Source organism: Odontesthes bonariensis, chromosome 7, assembly GCF_027942865.1.
Source record: "Odontesthes bonariensis isolate fOdoBon6 chromosome 7, fOdoBon6.hap1, whole genome shotgun sequence".
NCBI classification, from domain to species: domain Eukaryota; kingdom Metazoa; phylum Chordata; class Actinopteri; order Atheriniformes; family Atherinopsidae; genus Odontesthes; species Odontesthes bonariensis.
This window is the reverse complement of record NC_134512.1, coordinates 21,503,745-21,526,530: the sequence shown is the minus strand read 5'-3', so window position 1 is coordinate 21,526,530 and position 22,786 is coordinate 21,503,745. Positions and strand designations below refer to the sequence as shown.

Below are 22,786 nucleotides of genomic sequence, written 5' to 3'. Positions count from 1 at the left end.
TGAACATTCCCTTCATTACAAATACTTAGGAATAAAAATCCCAAAGGATTTATCTACCATCTACGCAACAAATTATCCTCCAATTACAACAGAGATAAAGGCAGATTTGAATAAATGGAGTTTATTACCACTGGACTTGCATAACAGAATAGATATAGTTAAAATTAACATTTTACCACGATTGCTTTTTCTTTTTCTGTCAATACCAACAGAAATACCTTAAAAACAATTAATAGAATGGAAGAGAATGCTATCTGGGTTCATTTGGAGAGGCCTTAAACCAAGGATTAGGTATAAAACATTGCAATTGTCTAAGGAAAAAGGAGGTTTGGCCTTGCCGAACATAGAGAACTACTACAAATCTGCACAGCTCAGATACTTGATCTATTTGTGCGACCCATATTACAATGCCAAATGGAAAAATATAAAATTAAGCTAACTGGATATTCCCCTTCAGAGTTTGCTGGGTGATAGAAATCTATATGCATTGCACAAACAAAACTTAAGCGATTGGACAAGAACTCCCCTAAATATTTGGTTTGGTGAATGCCAAAAAAACAAACTGGAAAAACACATGAAAATATTACGTTGGGGAGCACATGATAAGGATTTTAAACCTGCCCAGATGGATGGACGCTTTAAACAGTGGCTCCCCAAAGGTATCACAACATACGGTCTCATTTCTGACAAAGGAACACTAGATTGCTTTCAAAAACTTAAAGATAAATACGACTTAGAAAATCAGGATTTTTTCAGATACCTTCAAGTTAGAGCCCATTTTAACTGTGATGTAAGCACAACAGAGGAAGCCAGTTCTGATTTAATAAACATTTTGATCGAGGCATATAAATTCAAACTAAACCGGAAACTCATCTCTAAAATTTACTCATGTTTACAGTCATCTAATGGTACTTCTACTCTTTATGTTAAATCCAAATGGGAAAAAGAAGCTAAAATAACCATTTCAGAAGATGGTTGGTTGAACATTTGCAAAACTCAAATGAGTACTTCTTGCTCTGGTTATTGGAGGGAATTTTCGTGGAAGAATATAATCCGATTCTTTATCACTCCCAAAATCAAACAGCTTCAGAAGGGTCAGACAAGTTATGGAAAGTGTTGGAGAGAGTGTGGTAACGCAGAGGCGGATCATTTCCATGTCTTCTGGGACTGTCCGATTATACAAACGTACTGGCGGGATGTAGTGGTGAAACTTAACTCAATATTGGGCTTTGAGATTAAATATGATTTTTGTACAATTTATCTTGGTGATATTTCCACCACAATCAGTGCTACTGATAAATATTTGATTAAAATAATGTTGGTCGCCAGTAAAAAAGCTATTACACGAAGATGGCTATCGAAAGAGTCCCCATCTAAAGAGGAGTGGACTGCAATTGTGAAGCAAATATTTGACATGGAAAAACGGACATTTTTCTTGAACTTGAACATGGACAAATTCACTGCGTTATGGAGGACAGCTCATCCTGAATAAGTGACACTGTCATAACTTGTGCTCTGTTTTTTCTTTCTTTTTTTCTTTAATTTTATTCTTTGCTTGGGTGCGGGGCCCCCTACTGCCCTATTTGACGTGCTCTCTCAGGTTTGCTGTATGTGAGAATGGTTTTCTTCTGTCTTGGTATGAAGAGTAGACTAATGAAGAATAAATAGAACAAAATTATTGAAGTATCTCTAAACCCTGTACCTACCTCTTATATATATTGTTGTATCTTTCCCTGCGTAATTGATATATATGCGTACATTTTTCTGTCTGTGCACCTTCTCCTTTGTTTTTTCTTCTTGTTCTTTTTTTTCTTGTTTCTACTTATATTGTAAATTGAAAAACTTAATAAAAACAAAGTTTAAAAAAAAAAGTCGAATAAGATAAAATAAGATAAAAGTGTCATCATTCTACTGGGTATTATATATATTATATGTATAACTATCCCCATAAATAAATATATGCCATATATACCATATACTAATTAGATTACAATATAACAAATAACCCTATTCTATTCATATATTTATCCCTCATCGTCCTCCGTTAAAGGGGAACTCCGGGGCATTTGAAGCGCGTTTCCATTGCTAGAGGTTGTCAAATACTGATAGGAGGACACAGAGTGCAAATCTGCGCTCCCTGTGTGGAGATCGCTCTGTTCGCACAGCGTGTCATGCGAGGCTAATACGTGGTGGCTAAGGGGCAACTGCTAACCCTTCCACGTAAAAAACAACAACTTGCACACTGCAGAAACGTCACACCACTTTATAAACCATCCGACAATAAAGTCACAAGCCTTACCATCAAAACCATATGCATGGTTCTCACATTACTGGCATGGGGACGTTACAAAACAACTTTATAAACAGCATGTCACTCACCGGCTGGTTGTAGGCTCGCGCATGTGAAAGCCCAAAAGAGTCGATGGACGATAATCCCATATACAAAACAATTATTTTCTCTAGAAAAACCGCGTTCAAGTATTTAAAACATTACAGCAATATTACTGGGCATGTATTGTTCTAATGTTTTAAATACTTGAACGTAGTTTTTCTAGAGAAAATAATTGTTTTGTATATGGGATTATCGTCCATCGACTCTTTTGGGCTTTCACATGCGCGAGCCTACAACCAGCCGGTGAGTTACATGCTGTTTATAAAGTTGTTTTGTAACGTCCCCATGCCAGTAATGTGAGAACCATGCATATGGTTTTGATGGTAAGGCTTGTGACTTTATTGTCGGATGGTTTATAAAGTGGTGTGACGTTTCTGCAGTGTGCAAGTTGCTGTTTTACGTGGAAGGGTTAGCAGTTGCCCCTTAGCCACCACGTATTAGCCTCGCATGACACGCTGTGTGAACAGCGCGATCTCCACACAGGGAGCGCAGATTTGCACCTCTCTGTGTCCTACTATCACTATTTGACAACCTCTAGCAATGGAAACGCGCTTCAAATGCCCCGGAGTTCTCCTTTAACATACGTCCTCTTCCATGTACATGTTTAAAAAACAAAAAACAGCAGAAAAGGTTCAGTGTATCCCTTCAGGTTTAGGGGGTTCAGGTAGACGTGTAACTGACGCCACGTTAGCCCTGTGAACAAAGACTTTGGCGTCCTCCGTGCTGCCGACCGCCTCCATGCCTGAGACGTGCACGGGGTGCTGCAGGTCCTCGTTCAGCGGGTTGGTGAGGAACATGAAGTTCATCTCACCGGAGCACACGTCGCGGAAATTGCCGAAAGTCGTGTCTAAAAAAGGGAGGAAGAGGAACGTGATGCAAAACGGCACAAACGGCATTTAAAAAAAAAAAAAAAAAGAACCTTTGGATCCTGAACCCACCTGTGACTCTCATCAGGCCTTTGATGGCGTTGTAGTTCATGTTCAGACGATGCGGCTTCGCTGGAGCGGTGTTGTGTCCAGACTGAAAGTTCGGCCAGCAGATGCCGGATCTGCCTCCTGAGGAGAGGAGCGTTTATTCGTTTAAAGAATTCAAACTCTTTTCCACAAGCAGGGAGGAATTAAATGGTTAAATTATACCAGAGACACTCATTGCGCGGCTCCTCAAGCTTTAATTGGTGGCTCACACTCGCATAGTAGCTTATAATATGGTAACATTAACAATAATTTTTTTCAAACACACAGAGAATACTGCACAGTATTAAGTATTTTCATTAAGTTTTCGTTTTTGTAGTATTAAGTATTTTCATTAAGTATTAATTAAGGCTTAATGGTGTTTCCTAAAGGGGGTTCTGTTAAACCTGGCAAGCACCTAGCTCCTTTAGCCAACGCGAGATGCAGGCACAATGGATCGGTTTTTAATTAAAAAAGGACAAAAACCAGCACAAAAACCATGCTCATCTTGGATGTCTCACTATGATTACAACAACAAACTACAAATACAACATGAAGAAAGTCAAGGACATGCACGCCAGCTTCCGCTCATCCCAGTATTATGGTAAATGTGGTCTGAATTGAAAATGTATTGGCTGTGTTGTTTCTTTTTGTGGGATGTTTTATATGTAGAAATGCATATTTGCAAAAGGGAATTTTGTCGTGGTAAAATTGGCTCTTCCCTTGATTTTGCTCTGCCAATGTGGCTCTTGTGAAAAAAAGAGGGATTATCACTGAATTACACAATAAAAACTAATTTAATGCAACATAAACACGTCTCCACTCCACCTGTTGGAGGTCTGGGGGCTCGATGACTGGAGCTGGTGTCCAGATTAAAGTCACTGGAGCTCAAAGTGTCTGAACAGTTGAAGCTCGGGTTGCTGCCAACAATCCAGGAATTCTGGGGGAAAAAAACGAGGAAAATGTAAACCCGGAAAAGAGGCCAAACTGAGGAGCTACAACGGGGATACCACATCCGGTCCTGGAGGGCCGCCGTCCTGCAGGTTTTAGGTGTTTCCCTGCTTCAGCACCTTAAAATGAGCTCCCTTTATGCTGATGATGCACTGATCTGAAGCAGGGAAACATCTAAAATCGGATTGCACTGGAACTTTTTACTTTAAATTTGACTATTTTTATTCTCTCTCGTATTATTGAGATATCCTTATACTGTGTGCCTTATATCTGAACTAAATTTCATTATGCCTGCAGAGTGACAAAGATTCTTGATTCTTGAAAACCTGCAGGACAGCGACCCTGCAGGACCGACTTTGGACATCCCTGAGCTACAAGAATCAGAGTCAAAATGAATCCTGTTACCTGAACTTGAACCGACTTATCGGCGTATGCGTGGGACAGAGAGGGCGGGCCATAGATGAAAGGCATGACGCCCATCCCGTTTTCCACCAGGGTGACGTTGGAAATGCTGACATTCATGGTGACCTGTTTATGGGCAGAGGGAGATCTACACCTTTGTAGATTTTTAAAAAAAACTAAATAAGAAGGTAAATAACACAACTTATAAATCAAACCTGACGTTTTTAAACATTTTATTTACACAAACAGACCCGTGGGGGATATTTATTCCAACGAATGAAAAGTTAAACATGTCACTACATTGTTCTGCATGAACAATCTAAATATACTCTCTGTGCAGGTTAACGGATGATAAATACAACCGGGACGTTGTTGCACCATCAGCTCTTTAAATGAAAGAGGCAACAGTCTAAAGTCGCATGAAAATGTTGAAATAACCTTTAATGCTGTAATTTGTTTTTATTATGTTCTTTATATTATTTTATGTATTTTTAATGCTTCTTACACTCCTGCTGCAATGCTTTTATTTTATGTAAATATTTGAATTGTTTTGTACATGAAATGTGCTACAAATAAATTTGACTTTGACTTTTTATTTAATTTAATTAATGACAGAAATCAGGACATTTGACACTCCTCTCCCAGAAAACTCAGGACTTTATCGTGGAAAAACAATAAATAAACACATGCTCTTTTTAACCAAGCTTCATCGTATGTATTATAGGTTGATGGGTCTTCTGTGGCTCCAAAAATTATGGGACAGGAACAAACATACCTCCAGTGTCCTCGGTCAAAATTAGAAATCAAAGGTTGTCTGAATCCCACCTAAAACGTGTGTACTTTTCCTTTAATTTCCTGATCTCATCTTTCGGCATATTAAGCGGTTACAGAGTGCTGAAAAATACACCACCACACTCCTCTAATGTAAATGTATTTTATTTAAACAGCCTTTTACAGACAATCCTTATGCTGCGTGTACACCAAGAGCGACCTACGCTACCTGAGCGCCGTAAATCATTATTTCTCTATGGAGGGTGAGCTGCCTGAGCGACCAGAGCGGATTCAAGCGATTAAACTCAAGCTAACATTATGGTAATGAGCTATGACGCGTTTCGGCGAAAACCAATGACAATCCCCAGATTGTAGGGGTCCGACAATCCGCGGGGTTCGCGGAAACAGACGTGTAAACTTTGGTTCCTATCCAAACAATAGTCGTTTAATCCTGAGACTGTTGCAATTGCCGTGTCGAGTGCTTCAATACAATAGTGTAGTAACCCCACGCATTCCTTTCTCACTGCAATTAAGTTTTATTTCGGATTTATTTCGGATTTTATTTCGAATTTAGTTTATTTTCACAGCTGCCTCTGCTATTCCTGCTCTTCTCAGGTGTACCTAATGTAGTTTTACATAATTTGTAACGTGATGTATATCTTGTATAACAAATTGTAAATAACAACACGTTTATTCGTGTCCCTGCCCTCTCTTTCCTCATGTTTTTTTCTGCGGGGGTGCTGCACAGCCGCGGGGCCTTTAAGAATTGAACATTCTAAATGTGACGTCACGAGCTACCAAAGCAAATTCTCAAGCGAAGCTTCTCCAGCTACCTCCGCTACCAGGTAGCGTAGGTCGCGCTTGGTGTACACGCAGCATTACGATGTACCAAAGTGCTTTACAGCAGGTAATAAATAAAGAGAAGAATAAGTAAAACTATTAAAAATAAATAAATAACTAAAACTATATACTAAATATACTAATATAATAATATATCAATATATATAATACTATAATATGAAAAATAAAAATAAATAATATAAAAATATAATATATATAATATACTAATATAATAAATATACTAAATAATAAACTATATACTAAACTACTAAATACTAAAAATTAATACTAAATACTAATACGCCAGATGCAATTTGAAGGTGAGGCAGTGTAGGCGATAATGTCCTCAATTCAGGTGCCTTTTTTTAATACTTTATAACAAATATATCTATACTTAACTAATAAAAACAATAAAAGAACAATGAAAGCATGAAATATAACAAAACCGATTAAGATAAAATAAGATAAAAGTGTCATCATGCTACTCGGTATTAAAGCCATCCTAAATAAGTAGGTTTTTAGCCCAGGTCAGAAATAAGACGCAGCTGGACGGGGGGCTTATTCCAGAGCCTGGGGGCAGCTTTGGGAAAAGGCTTCACCCCAGGGTTTGTATTCTGACCTGGGCACTTCCAGCAGAAACTGATCCGTTGACCTCAGAGCTCTACCAGGACTGTTAAAAGCTCAGATAAATACGATGGGACGAGGCCGTTAAGAGCTTTAAAAACAAACATTAAAAGTTTAAAATCAGTTCTATAAAGGACAGGAAGCCGATGGAGGGAGTTAAGAACAGGAGTGATGTGCACACGTCTGTTGGTGTTGGTTAAAAGACGGGCAGCTGCGTTCTGCACCAGCTGAAGGCGACTGAGAGAAGACTGGGAGACGCCAACATAAAGAGCATTGCAATAGTCTGACCTTGAACTTATTAGGGCATGGATGGCTTTCTCAAGGTCATGAAGACTTAAAAACATTTTAACTTTGGCCAGGAGACGCAGCTGGAAAAAACTAGTCCTGACGACATTGTTAATTTGTTTGTCCAACCTCAGATGACTGTCAAAGATATCTGTTGTCAATAAAGATATTAAATGGTCATAAGACCTGTGGGGGAGGGGCTTTGACTGCCTTTAATCACGAGACACGAGCCCTGAGTAAAGAATCAAGTATCGGAGTCTGTTTTTCTACCTGGAAGTAGATGAAGTTGAAGCTCTTCCAGATGAAGAAGTTCTGGATGAAGCTGCAGCCGGGCAAACCGTCCTTGTTGAGGTAGACTCCGTACAGACCGCCATGAGCCTCATTATGAGCCCAGGCCTCGTTGTCATTCGAGAACCCTACACAAAGGGAATAAAGACGAGTTCTTTCAGTCCGTTTCACGGCTCCGAATGGAACACTTTCAGGTGGACAACCTTTATCATAAGACCTTTTTCCATCAGATTCTGTAGCGAATTAAAAGTTATATCGCATTACTTTGTTGCGATATAAGATGCGTTCGGTTGGTTTTCCATCAAACAGGACGATTCTAGCGAAATAAAATGACATCACCAGAACGTGCTGATGCGCATTATTCTGACTCGACCAGATGATTTTCCATGACAAAAGTGGCGAATTGTAGCGAATTAGAATGCTCGGTAGCGGGAATTTAATTGCTCGCGCTGTTGTCAGCCTCCCGGAATAGTAACAGTTGCTATAACTTTCAAGGCTACGTACCTTTTCAGCTTTCGTTTTATTTATTAGGCTAGTTACTTATTTAGAGTTATGGACCGTAGGATAGGACTAAACATGCTGCTAGTGCTTCTATGTCAGCTTAAAATAGCCGTCAGAAATTTAAGAAGGAGGATGAGAGTGAGGCGAGAATTAATTATGCTGCTTCAGGACCACCTTGCCATAGCTCCTCAGAGGGCATCACCACAACCATGGCAGCGAACAAGATCTAGCCTATGGTGGGAAAATGATGTCCTGGCACATTTCACGGACCGTGAATGGTTGACGTCGTTCCGTATGACGAGGCAGACGTTTGAGCGTCTTTGTGACAACTTGCCATCACTTCGGCCGAACACATCCAGCCGTAGGCCACCCGTACCTCACAACAAGAGGATCGCAATTGCGATTTACAAGTTGGCCAGCTGTTGTAAGTACAGGGTGGTGGCGGGGAAATTTGGGGTCAGCATCACAACGGTCCACCGATGTGTATACGCGACATGCCGAGCCATCACATCAGACCTCCTTCATCTGTATGTAAAGATGCCGTCGGCTGACGAGGCTCAACAGATCGCCTACAGAAATGCGACGAAACACCATATCCCGCAGGTATGTAAACTCGTTATGTCATTCTACATCTGATGGGTCTTCTTTTTGAAGTAGGCAATTAGCTTGTCGTAAAAGATGCATACAGGGAGTTCAATAACTGTAATTTAATAAACAAAATAGAACAATGCAATAGAGCTTGTCTACATTTCTGTAGGCCTACAGTTATTCTGATCACTTGCTGTTTTTAGCCTATCAGCTCCACCTTGTGGAGGGATTGAGCATTGGATTACATTGAACATTTTTCCTCCCCTCTCTGTAGATCTATGGAGCAATAGATGGGTCCCATATCCCCATTCTCCCTCCCCTGGATGGATACAGGGACTACATCAACAGGAAGCGCTGGGCCTCTGATCTTACAGGCAGTGGTGGATGATCGTGGACTTGATGGTTGTAGGTGACCCTGCATACCCCCTCCTTCCCTGGCTGATAAAAGCATTCAACGGCCCCCAGTTAACACCAGCAGAAGAAGCCTTTAACGGGAACCTTAATTCGATCAGAATGTCTGTGGAGCACAGTTTTGGGAGACTGAAGGGAAGATGGAGGGTCCTCCACAAGAGAAGCGATATACATCACAGCTTCATGCCCACAGTAATAGCTGCTTGCTGTGTCTTGCATAACATCTGTGAAATGGAACACCATGCAGAATATGTTGGTCGACCTCCTGCCCCTGACATTCAGCCACCTGGTCAGCTATGTGATGATGCAGATGTGCATGATGCACATTTGGTGAGGGGAGCCATACTTAACCATGTGCAAAATCACATGCACCTTTAAGTGTGTTACATACAAATTGTACACAAGAACCTTTTTAAATGTTAAACATTTATTAAATATTTTTGAACATGGACATGCAAGAACTGTATTCCTTTATACATTTTTTAAAATATAAATATATAGGTAAAAAAAAACTTCAGGTTTTAACTTTAGCAGTTCATATGAACATAAAAAGACAAAACTGCACCAATTAAGAACCTATAAATATACATGTAGGTGCATACATACTTAAATAAATAAATAACAGTAATAGTGTATGCAAGTCTGCAATTCATATGAACATTAAGCATAAGATCACACACACTATTCCAACAAATGGTAATAGTAACACTAAATAAATATTAAATATTGAGTTAAAGTTATATTAAGTTATATATATTAAAGGGATACAAGGTAGTTTAGCAGCAGTATAGCGATCTCTATTGGTCAAACTGAAATTCTACACTGTCGTAAAAATGCCCACCTGTACACATCCACTAACTAAACATCGTGGCGAATGCTGCCGTTGTGTTATTTAGTCAGTGCAGTTAGGTCATCTGATTCACAAGTGTAGACTGCCCACGTAAGATACTATAATCAGAGATTTTCTGTAGAGAGAACTCAAGATAATATGCTATAATCCTGTTGCTGGAGGAAGTGGCCGGGGAACAGCTCGTCTGGGTTTCTCTGCTCAGGCTGCTGTCCCCGCGACCCGATCCCCGGACAAGCGGCAGATGATGGATGTATGGATGTATGGATGGACTGTTGCTGATCTTGAATGGGATTCTTCCCTCATCATGGTGTATTCATGGAGTGATTCCTTTGTATTAGCAGACACTTACAAAAGTTACATCTTAGACAGATGCGCGCAGGCACTACCAACACACGCCGCAATAAACGCAGACTAGCTCTACACTATTCCGATTACAATCACAAATTAATCAATTTTCATTTGTACATAACAATTCTTGTTCGGATCAAAACGCTATTCTTATTCTAATCAGGTCAGTCCGTGTATTTCTGAAGCTAGGCTACGTCTCGAACTCAGGAGGAATTAGAGCACCATCATCACCTGTCTCTTCACGATCTAAAACGCAGATCAGACACTATGGTAGATGAACAAGATCACGCTTGGAGAAATTTCACAAAGATGGGAAGTGCCAACATCGAACGTTTCATATTCAGTCTGTGAAAGGCAGAATAGGAAACGCTTGGTGTTGGCTCTTCAACGCAAGCGAACACATAGCCTACAACTACAGCTAGCATACAGTACCTAGCTAAGTGCCGTAAACACAAACGACTCTTCTCGTGCATCACGACACTTCAGAAGCGGGTCGCTCCTGCCGAAGTTACATATGGGATTTTCAGCATACAGACCCCTGTTGGGAGCGAGACAGGCTTCATTCGCTTACCATTGACTTGTTTAACCTTTGTTAAACTCCTGAAGGCTATAATTTTAGGTGAAAATGCTACCTAGTGCCCCTTTAAGTTAATATGAAGTTAACTAAATTGATTGCTTTGCAAAAATGTGACAATATGAAAGAACAAAAACTGCCATATGTCAATAACCTACATTACCTACATAACCTACTCAGTTCAGAGCTCGATGTATATATTGCCATTTAAGATGGAGTTTGTGTAGCTCTGCTGCTGTGGTTGTGGTTGTGGTTGTTGTTGATGCTGATTCTGCATGTACAGAAAGGACTGGTAGCTGTTGGGACCAGGCTGGGTGTGGGGATAGGGAAAGGGTGGTTGGAAGGAAGCTGAGACTTCTCAATACAGTCAACCAGTCGGTTGACTGAAGAGACAATTGATTTCAGCATGTCTCTATAGCCGCTTTCGGACTGTAGGAACCTTTGGCAGTTCTAATAACCTTTTAATCCGCGGGGCCGTTTTCTCCCGTGTTCGGACATACAGGAACTCGGGGCTTTCTCCCTTAGTTCCTATAACTATTTAGCTCCTTCTCCGAGGTCGGGTCTTTTCATAGTTCTATAGAACGATCTGACGGAGGTGTGTGGTGGTCGGTAGCTACGCCCCATGTCATGCTATCACGGCTGAAATGTTTCCTCATATGACACAGACAGAACAGGCGGGTGTTAAATAAGTTAAACTTATACTGGTCTCATTTGTCTGCAGCGCTTTGCTCTCCTTTCTTCCTTCATGAAATAAAAAAGTATCTCCTGACTCTCTCTGTGAACTTTTCCAGCCTCGATATTAGACACCTGATGTGATTGTCCATGATTAATATCACCATCATGCAGACCATAAACACGATGGCCTCCCCGCTCTCCATATTAGCTTCTTGGTGGTGTTTTTTCTACTCTCATTACATTTACCGTTTTGTTTTGTGTTTGAATGTAGCGCTAAACGGCTAACGGCTAACACGTCACTGAAGCAGACGGCTGCGCGCGGCGCATCAGTCCCTATCAGGTCCCGACTCATGTGCGAATGCAGACTGAAACAGTTCCGCTGGGGAAGGATAGTTATCAGAACGAAATTCGAGGAGGGTAGTTCTGATAACTACTTTCTTAGAACGGTCTGTCCGAAAGCGGCTTATCTCTCTCTTCCTGTCTCTCGTGCCGCTCCATCATCTCTGACAGCTTGTCATTATGCTGCTGGGCTGGAGTCACCTTTCTCTTCAGTGGCCTCCCGAAAAGGCTACCTACCGGGGTAACCGGTGTGACGGACGCAGGAGTGTCAGGGATGTCCATCTCACTATCAGTCTCCATACATGTTGTATTGTATTGTATTGTATCATAAGATTAGAAATCTGATATGGATTTATTTACCATCATCATCATCATCATCATCATCATCGTCCTCTAACACTGCGTTGGAAGGGCCTGGGTCTTCATTTGAAGAAACTGGAGTAACTGGAAATCATTAATAATAGGATTTAGTACATTTAGCAAATAAATGGATTAATAAATAACACACCTCTCCACACCCCATCTCCACATATGACTTAACATTTGTCCTTGTAGTACAGCATGTCAACATTTTCACATTATTAAGCTATTTGACAGGGGTGAGCCCCTTATCCAGTCATCTATTTACATTACACAGGTCTGCAAAAGAGTATTGCCAATTGAACGAGCATGCTCTTCGACAAACTGATTTACTACTACCTCACGGTTAATACTATATAATATAATAATTACTCCTCGTCCAGCACTCAGCAAGATGCTAACGTCATCTCGTTGCTAAAAACAGCTAACAGGCCAATCTCTCTCTTTCTCTCTCTCGCTCTCTCTCTCTCTCACACACACACACACACACACACACACACACACACACACACACACTTAAAAAAATTTGGGACACATTTGGAAGAATACAGGCACACACTTACCGGTACCGCTGTCAACCGTGGCTTCCTTCGCGGCGGTGACCACGGGCCGTCTATAGAGGTTTAAGTTACCCGGACACGGTTCGCCATCGATGCGGTACGCCACCCTCTCAAATCCCGCCACGATGTTATGCTGCAGCACGACGTTGGTCCCCTCGTTGACCTGATTTAGAATAGAAGACCAACGGTCCAGATCGTTACGCTTCGGGGGTACGAGGGTAGGTTCACTTCCTGTTTTCAAAACAAAAGCACCAATTGTATTGTAACGGCTTTCCCTATGATAAAAGGCAACGGGTATTTTATTTTGTGAAAATAACCGGAAGTGCGTTGCTCACTGCGGCTAGCTTTAGTAGCGCCGAGTTCTTCGGGAACAAAATTGTAAATAGCCAGTATTTTGTCAGGTTTTCAACACGTTGGGGATCTAAACGACTACTTTCTGACCTGAGAATGTTTCAAATGTTGCAAAAGTTTACAGAGTTTAGAGCTTAAAGGCAGGGTAGGGGATCTTTTTCTGGAGCATTTTTTTTACATATTGCTTGAAATACTCTTCACACCCCCATTGCAACCAATTAATTAAAAGTTTTGACACAAATATGAAAAGTTTTAGTGGCCTCTAGAACGTACAATCTAGGAAAAACAGTATCCAATCATTGTGAACGGACCGTTCACAATGATTGGATACTGATGCCGTCTATCAAACTGCAATCTGCTCCTCCCTCCCCCTCCCCCTCCCCCCTCCCCCTCCCCCTCCTTCCCCCTGTGCGCGTACCCTGCTCCGTGAACGAAGCTTGGCAGGAAGCTAAACTAGAGCCAGCTTGGCTAGCACCTAGCATTATAAACTAAATACTAAATACTAAATACGGCAACGATCGATGCTTGCTGTCAGAACAGCGCTCGTGCACCTTCGTGCTCGTGCGCGTTCATGTACTCTAGAGGCGTGCCTTCGGGGGGAAAGTGAAGAAAAGGGTTGGGACTTTTTACCTGTGTATTTTCAAAATGCAGCTTCGCTGGACTCAAAATCCAGGATCTCCTACCCTACCTTTAAGAGAAATCAGCTTAAGGCCGGCTGATTTCCACTCGGGCAGGAGCGAAATGTATTGTGGGTAAACGCTCTGCATACTGTCTGATCGATGAGTATGCAGTATGCAGTATGGAAGTATGGAAGTATGTAGTATGGAAGTATGTAGTATGGAAATGGAAGTATGTAGTATGGAAGTATGTACAATGTAGTATGCAGTATGTAGTATGTAGTATGCAGTATGTAGTATGTAGTATGCAGTATGCAGTATGCAGTATGGAAGTATGTAGTATGCAGTATGCAGTATGTAGTATGCAGTGTGCCGAATGCCGTATGTAGTATGTAGTATGCAGTATGCAGTATGCCGTGTGCCGTATGCCGTATGCCGTATGCAGTATGCAGTATGCCGTATGCCGTATGCAGTATGAGTATGCAGTATGCCGTATGCAGTATTTAGTGTGTAGTGTGTAGTATGCAGTATGCAGTATGCCGTATGCCGTATGCAGTTTGCTGTAAGCTGTATGTAGTATGCCGTATGCAGTATGCAGTATGCAGTATGCCGTATGTAGTATTTAGTATGTAATATGCAGTATGCCGTATGCAGTATGCAGTATTTAGTATGTAGAATGTAGTATGCAGTATGCCGTATGCTGTATGCAGTATGAGTATGCCGTATACAGTATGCAGTATTTAGTATGTAGGATGCAGTATGCAGTATGCCGTATGCAGTATGCAGTATGCAGTATTTAGTATGTAGTATGCAGTATGCAGTATGCCGTATGTAGTATGCAGTATGCAGTATGCAGTATACCGTATGCAGTATGGAGTATGTAGTTTGCAGTATGTAGTATGCCTTATGTAGTATTCAGTATGCAGTATGCCATATGCAGTATGCAGTATGCCGTATGCCATATGCAGTATGCAGTATTTGGTATGTAGTATGTAGTATGTAGTATGCAGAATGCAGAATGCAGTATGCAGTATGCAGTATGCAGTATGGCGTATGCCGTATGCAGTATGCAGTATGCCGTATGCAGTATGCAGTATGTAGTATGCAGTATGCCGTACGCCGTATGCAGTATGCAGTATGTAGTATACAGTATGCAGTATGTAGTATGCAGTATGCCGTATGCAGTATGCAGTATGTAGTATGGAGTATGCCGTATGCAGTATGCAGTATGCCGTATGTAGTATGCAGTATACAGTATGCAGTATGCAGTATGTAGTATGCAGTATGGCGTATGCCGTATGCAGTATGCAGTATGTAGTATGCAGTATGCCGTATGCAGTATGCAGTATGCAGTATGTAGTATGCAGTATGCCGTATGCAGTATGCAGTATGTAGTATGGAGTATGCAGTATGCCGTATGTAGTATGCAGTATACAGTATGCAGTATGCAGTATGTAGTATGCAGTATGCCGTATGCAGTATGCAGTATGTAGTATGGAGTATGCAGTATGCCGTATGTAGTATGCAGTATACAGTATGCAGTATGTAGTATGTAGTATGCAGTATGCAGTATGCAGTATGAGTATCGTGTGATGGCGTTTGTGATTTGAAAGCCTTATCATCATCTGAAGGTCCTGAAACTTGGCACACACGTCCACCCTGTCAACCTCGTATGTATGTAAAGGGTATCTTGTGTGGGTGGAGTAAAATGGCTCAGTGGCGCCCCCTAGAAATTTTCAAAAGGATATTATGTGCTCGTACGTACGCAGAGGGTATCTTGCGTGTGGGCAGAGCTGCGTGACTACGGCTTCCAGCGCATGCCCAACGTGCGCACATCCAACGTGCGCACACTCGGTCCCGCATACAGCTGCTTGCAGCTTTCTAGTTAGGGACCGAGCAGTGAAACTGCAAGGACCCTATTGTATCTGTAAGGTTTATTATTAGGGACCGAGCAGTGAAACTGCAAGGACCCTATTGTATCTGTAAGGATTATTATTCCGTCTTCCGTCTTCCGTCTTCTTCCTTCTTCCGTCGTATTCTTTGCAAAAGGTATGCAAAAACTCAGGAAATTTTGCGAGCGCCACCTGCCAGTCGACGACATGAAAGAATTTAAACTTTATATTTTTGGAAGTCGCTCATTGACTCTGTAGCGCCCCCTACGATACTTAAAAATGGTCCCCGCAATAGAATTAGTTTCGCGTGGGATGACGAGATTCGGTACACTCATTCATCATGCCCAGACGCACAAAAAGGTCTCATGCCGCCAATGTGCCACGTCCACAGGAAAGTGGCCATTTTGGATGGAAAGTGCGTTTTCGTGACATTTTTGACCAATTCCACTCCTTGCACAAGATCGAACTTGTCCTAAAGATTTAATGCTACAGACTTCAAACTTGGTCAGGTTACTCTTAAAACATGGGGGGGGGGGGGGGGGATTCATGGGGAAACTTTTTCAAAACTTAAAGGGCGTGGCCGTGGCGACGCTTCAAAGTTTGATGACTCGCCATCACTCGCTTCAAAAAATTAAGTCGCTTATAACTCCCACATACATTATCCAATCTGTCCCAAACTTCATACGGTGATTGCTGGAACCAGCTTGAACGCGCACATATTATCATAGTGACATCCACCTATAGCGCCACCTACTGGTGGTTGGAAATGTCTTTTTCTATCCACACCTCGCATTTGATCGAACTCGTCCTACAGATTTAATGCTACAGACTTCAAACGTGGCCAGGTTACTTTTAAGACATGGGGGGAAAAATTCATGGAGAAACTTTTTCAAACCTCAAAGGGCGTGGCTGTGGCGACGCCTCAAATTTCTGACTCGCCATTAAAAATTAAGTCGCTTATAACTTCCACATACATTATCCAATATTTCCCAAACTTCATACGGTGATTGCTGGACCCAGCCTGAACGCGCACATATAAAATAGTGATATCCACCTACAGCGCCACCTGCTGGTGGTCGGAAACATCTTTTTTTTCCCCCATAACTCGTATTTTATCGAACTGCTCCTACAGATTTAATGCTACAAGCTTCAAACTTGGCCAGGTTACTCTTAAGACATGGAGGGAAAAATTGATTGAAAAACTTTTCCAAACTCTGAACGGTGTGGGCGTGGCCAGGAGGTGAAAATCGTGTTATGGCGTTTGTGATTTGAAAACCTTATCATCATCTCAAGGTCATGAAACTTGGCACACACATCCACCCTGACAACCTCGTACGTATGTACGTATGCATGCCCCAACGTACGCACATCCCAACGTACGCCATCTTGGTCCCGCTCACAGCTGCTTGCAGCTTTCTAGTTTGTATTAATATTTAAATATCAATAGCTTCGAGATAACGTGATTAATTGACTCCAAATCAGTGTGTGATCATGTAACTACACTGGCTGCATGAGATACACCTTTTTAATTTTACATTTTATATCTGTTTATAATTTTCAATAACTTTATACACAGTAGCTCATCTCTGCTTTAAATATCACATTTTTTTAATTTTATTTTATTTTGAAAACAGGAAGTTGGAACACGCTGCAGTCGTCCTCTCCGTGTGTTTACTGTAAAGTCTGCAATACGAGTGCACTTGAAATGTTGGAGTGGCTTGCTAATGTCTGTCGAATATCCAACTTCAAACTAACTTCACTGAAGTCAATTTAGCAAATACTAGTTGCTTCAGGTTTCCATGATATGCTACTCTAAATCATTTGAAGTAGGAGTTGTGTGTTATAAGATTGCATTTAAACCTTTGCTATTGCTTCCATTTCTAAATTTGGATTTTTCTTAAAATGCCACAATCTAATTTTTGTGACCACATTACAAAGTCCTGCCACTCAAAACGTATCAGACTGCATGCTCACAAACATTCACGCCAAGTTGATATGCATTTTTCAAAAGATGAATTTACTTTATTTCAGTCATTAAAAACTAAAAGAGCACAGTGTGATATTTATCTACACACCTTGTACACGCTGATAATGCAATAACATTGCCAAGCTTGTGTGTTTTTATTGTCTTTGGACATAAACTTATTTTGAGTAGAAAATTAAGCAGTTTAAGTGGAAGTCAAGAAATGCCACATGGCATTACAAATAAATAAATTTTGGAAACTTGGCAGGAAAACCACATGAAACTGCAAATCTACAAGCAAAAAAAAAAGTATGCTAAAATGCAGCACGCTAAAATGCAGCCTTTGTTCTCTCATCAGTGATGATACTGACGTATACAGAGGCTCCTGAGAACCTCCTCACTGAACTGGTACGTGAGCTTCTTTTTCACTTTTTTAATCTCTCCTGTTTTACCATAGTTCCTCAGAGCTCGAGCCATTTTTTGATAGGTCATTTTTTTGCGGTTTCCTTTCTGAATACCCCAGTGGGTTGCCAAAGCTTCTTTGTGTTTTGTGGAGAACTGGAAGATGCCCTTGTCCTGGTCCACCCACCAGATGCTGTCACTCATGTCGCCGTTTGTAAGCAGGTCCAAGAGGAACTGGTACAGGCGTATTTTTTTCTTGTTGTCTGGAACGGAGAATGCGACATTCGTCAATGGGGTTTTTCCAGACATTGGCCCAGACTTATGAACATGAGGACTTTTGCCTCAGTAGAAAGTTTGCATTGGAGATACTCACTCGTGTCTCTCCTGAAAAAGGAGTGGCTGTGGTCGTCACACTCTTCCTCCCCCTCTGAGACCTCCAGCGGGGGACTTATGGCTCTTTGTTCCTCCTCTGTGTAGTAATGTCCCGGTGAGGCAGAGGGCTGGTACTGGTAACACAGGGCCTGGGTGTAGAATGGGATCTTCAGAGGAAATTTAAAGCATGCCATAGTTCTTTTTGTGTTTTGTAATTACTCACTGTCTGACATTTTTGTTCAAACATTGTCATTGTACTAAAAGAGGAAGTTGCTCTGCCAAAATAGATTTCAATGCTCAGCAACACCACATGATGCTTATGACTTTTTACTGAAAATATCCCTGTCCATCCACATCATGCACTTTGTTCGTAAAGGTTCAATTATGCTTAAAAACACTTATCTGATAAATACCTAATATTGTCATCAAAGTTATAGGTGAATGTACTGAATATTTTGATTTAGCTGTCAGAAAAGTATTGACCCTAAAGGAACTCATCACACAGTATTTAAATCTGGAGCTATTTAGATTAGTTAATGAGAAGTAGTTTCTGTCTTTTTTGTGATGGTTCGCAGGAAAATTTTGAAAATTTGACTAACGTCAGAATATGTCCCCCTTTTCCTTGAGCAATCAGAGTTTGATGAATCACATAATTTTGTAACAGCGCCACAAGCGTCACTACAGCACGCCAATAAGGATTTCACAGTAAAAACTGCCATTATATCGAATTTAAGTAACTTCTCCGCTGAGCAGAGGTTTTGGCTGTTTGGGTGAATAATGCCATCATATCCTTCACTTAGCAGGACTCTTATATGTCAGTGGTCCCACTCGTAAATGAAGTGACTGTCTTTTTATGCTGGCGCCATGGTGAACTTCCACACACGGACCTACCTGTGATGACAGGGAGAGAGGAGCGAGCGCAGGGTCCAGGTGAAGGTGCAGAGGATCGCTGCTGTAGCGGAAGGGTTGTATCAGTTGTTGAGATGATACCGCCTGCAGCTCCGTCAGATGATTCATGGGGGAATTCTCAAAGTCTGACTGCTGCACTCGATCAGAGTGGAGGACCCATCTGTGGTCTAAAAAGTAGCATACATTTGAGCCGTTTATTGATCCATCATCTTTTTTTAAATCCAGTCTTCTTACCTTCGTAACTCTCCGCCACACCGTTTAGGTAGCTGTACAGGTCCACAGGCGATCGATAATTCCCAGCCTCATTGGGAATTATTTCCTCTGATACCTTTGGAGAAATCGTTTTTTTTTTCAAGGAGAAAGTAGATCTAAAACCCTCTTGAACATATAAGCACTACTTTAGTCCTTAACATGAAAAATAATCTATTTTTCACATGTACCTAAGAAAGCAAAATGAATAGTTAGCACACAGCAGACACGTGGGTTTGTCCTATATTAAAGGTTTTTTGCCCCAATCAAATACATTTATCTTTACTAAGCCAAAACTCTTCCTCTTAGATATACCACTTAATAAACTCTCAATGTTCCCAAGCTCCGCCAAACTGTAGAACAAATCACAAAATCTCTCAAACTAGAATCAAATTCTACTCTCTTCGTGCATTAGCTAAAAATAAAAATAATAAAACGGAGGCACTTACAGATGATATGACAAAGCCATCCATCATGTAAACAAGACAGCATGAGAGTCTCGGCTCTTGAAGCTTGTGATAAAAGTTGACTTTTTCCTATTGCTTCACTGAGAAACACGCAATGTCGACTTCAACAGACAAATGGGAACTGAAAGTGAGAAATAAGCTAAGCTGGACCTTATGCGGGCTACATTCATATCATCCAATTGTCAAATTCATATGATCAGTTAGTTCCTTATGTCTATCTGTCACATTTAAATACATTTCCTGTAAGTTAAAGAGATATTTAAAAACATGATTTCTTTTTTTTTTGTATGTTTATTTGAGTCAGGCTAAAATGTTTAAAGATATTTGTGCAAAATAGTCACTTAAAAAAAAAGAGTAGGTGCCTTAAATGGTACACCCTTGTGTGCTTCAGCTCTCCCAACTCAACTCTTCAACTCTGCCAGCCCAAGAGGTGTTATTGTGATGTAAATAGCTCAACATCTCTTCTCTGTTCTCACTTTTATTTTATAAATGTTTGACTATATCTCTGAGTGGAAAATGTATCCTCTTTAAAGTGCTGTGTATAGCCAAATATGGTTGACTTGTTCTTTTTTTAAACTGCACAGTTTCAATCACGAAAAGTCTCCTGTATTATTAATGTATGTAGGATTTTTTTTTTAATCTTTTTTTTTTTTTACTTATTGCACACAGGAGGTGAAACCAAAAGTGAAGTTTGGAATCAGGCTTGTTCCCCTTTTAGTCTGGCATTCTGGGCTCAATAGAGGAAGTACTGACCATGAGAATGAAACCAGTGAAAACCTTTCTGAAATGGTCGGAGGCTCTGTCTCCTCTGTGTTAGTTGTTTGTGGAGTACAAACTGCTCCCAAAAATGTTGGGACGCTGTGAAACATTTAAAGAAGAATTTAGGCAAGGATTCGCAAATCATAATTCAACAGAAAATTGTACAAACAAGGTCTATCAAATGGTGGGATTTGAGAGAGTGAGTGCTTTTTAAAAAATCAATAGATGATTATCTGATTACTGTGGATTCCGAAAAGTTTAAATGGGGTAACAAACAGCTGGGAAAAGATGTTTGCTGACAAAAGACAAAGACAAAAGCTTTACTGGAAACTCCCACAACTAATTAAGTTAGTTGGCAACAGATCAGTAATTTGATTGGCTAAAAAAAAGGGTAAGGGGATCACCACTCTCTTTTTAAGAATAACATTTTTGAATATGAACGTTTCAAAGAGTTTAAGATTTTTATCCTCTTCAGTAAATCACATCACCCAAAAAGTTGTCAGTATCGGCATGGGAAAAGGGGTGAAAGCAAACATTGAAATTGAGCTGTTGAGCAACTGAAATCCTATCTGGAGCAAGAATTGGAAAACATTTAGCTTTCAGTTGTTCTTCTCAGTTCCTAGGCCCTAACACAGTTAAGCGAAGTGATGCAACCCAGTGGTGAACATGTCCCTCTGTCCCAGTGTTTGTGAAATGTGTTGCTGACATCAAATAAATTTATTTAAGAAAACAATAAGAATGATCAATTTTAACGTTCAATAATTTATTTACATTTTTTTTTAAGATCCATTCATCCATCCATCATCTTCCGCTGGTCCGGGGATCGGGTCGCGGGGGCAGCAGCTTAAGCAAAGAGACCCAGACGTCCCTGTCCCCGGCCACTTCCTCCAGCTCTTCTGGGGGGACCCCGAGGCGTTCCCAAGCCAGCCGAGAAACATAGTCTCTCCAACGTGTCCTGGGTCTTTCCCGGGGCCTCCTCCCAGTGGGACGGGCCCGGAACACCTCACCGGGGAGGCGTCCAGGAGGCATTCTCACCAGATGCCCGAGCCACCTCATCTGACTCCTCTCGATGCGGAGGAGCAGCGGTTCTACTCCGAGCCCCTCCCGGATGACCGAGCTTCTCACCCTATCTCTAAGGGAGAGCCCAGACACCCTGCGGAGGAAACTCATTTCGGCCGCTTGTATTCGCGATCTCGTTCTTTCGGTCACTACCCACAGCTCGTGACCATAGGTGAGGGTAGGAACATAGATTGACCGGTAAATCGAGAGCTTCGCCTTCTGGCTCAGCTCCTTCTTCACCACGACGGGCCGGTGCAGAGCCCGCATCACTGCAGACGCCGCACCGATCCGCCTGTCAATCTCCTGCTCCATTCGTCCCTCACTTGTGAACAAGACCCCGAGATACTTGAACTCCTCCACTTGGGGAAGGATCTCATTCCCGACCCGGAGAGAGCATTCCACCCTTTTCCGGCCGAGGACCATGGTCTCGGATTTGGAGGTGCTGATTCTCATCCCAGCCGCTTCACACTCGGCTGTGAACCGCTCCAGTGAGAGCTGAAGGTCACGGCCTGACGACGCCAACAGAACCAAATCGTCCGCAAAAAGCAGAGACCCGATTCTGAGGTTGCCAAACCGGACCCCCTCAACGCCCTGGCTGCGCCTAGAAATTCTGTCCATAAAAATTATGAACAGAATCGGTGACAAAGGGCAGCCCTGACGGAGTCCAACCCTCACAGGAAACATGTCTGACTTACTGCCGGCAATGCGGACCAAACTCTGACACCGGTCATACAGGGACCGAACAGGGTCAAATTCTGACTCTGAGATAGACCAGCTCTTCAGGATTTTCAGGACTCTTTTAAGATTAAATGTATAATTTTAATGTTTTGCATGATTTCCATTCAGTTTTGACATAAGTATTTTGCATCCTGCTGGACATTAGAGATTGCAATCCCCCTTTTGTTATGTTTTCAAAAGTTAACACGCTTCTGCCTTTACTCAAAACTGTTCAGTAAGCCAAGCATTTTTCGTCCGGCTCAGCTGGAATGGAAATTTACCAGAAGATGTTGGATATGATGAAACTGTCTCCTGCACCA

General features: G+C 41.5%; 2 protein-coding genes across 3 annotated transcripts; both read right to left on the bottom strand.

The window, feature by feature from the left end:
- Positions 1 to 2,936: 2,936 nt before the first annotated feature.
- LOC142384872 (fibrocystin-L-like) lies at positions 2,937 to 8,500 on the bottom strand. Its single transcript, XM_075471181.1, has 6 exons — positions 8,494 to 8,500; positions 7,486 to 7,631; positions 4,699 to 4,821; positions 4,171 to 4,282; positions 3,331 to 3,447; positions 2,937 to 3,239 (listed from the first exon to the last, which is right to left on the bottom strand). The coding sequence occupies exons 1-6, from the start codon at positions 8,498 to 8,500 to the stop codon at positions 3,025 to 3,027; spliced, it is 720 nt and encodes a 239-aa protein (XP_075327296.1). The 3' UTR covers positions 2,937 to 3,024.
- Positions 8,501 to 17,451: 8,951 nt separating this feature from the next.
- spi1a (Spi-1 proto-oncogene a) lies at positions 17,452 to 20,059 on the bottom strand. 2 transcript variants are annotated; one of them, XM_075471008.1, is made up of 5 exons: positions 19,914 to 20,059; positions 19,450 to 19,543; positions 19,198 to 19,382; positions 18,308 to 18,455; positions 17,452 to 18,197 (listed from the first exon to the last, which is right to left on the bottom strand). In XM_075471008.1, the coding sequence occupies exons 1-5, from the start codon at positions 19,938 to 19,940 to the stop codon at positions 17,887 to 17,889; spliced, it is 765 nt and encodes a 254-aa protein (XP_075327123.1). In that variant the 5' UTR covers positions 19,941 to 20,059; the 3' UTR covers positions 17,452 to 17,886. The 2 variants fall into 2 exon arrangements, with proteins under 2 accessions (XP_075327123.1, XP_075327122.1); XM_075471007.1 differs by having other exon boundaries at positions 17,453 to 18,197; positions 18,308 to 18,473.
- Between the last annotated feature and the right edge of the window lie 2,727 nt (positions 20,060 to 22,786).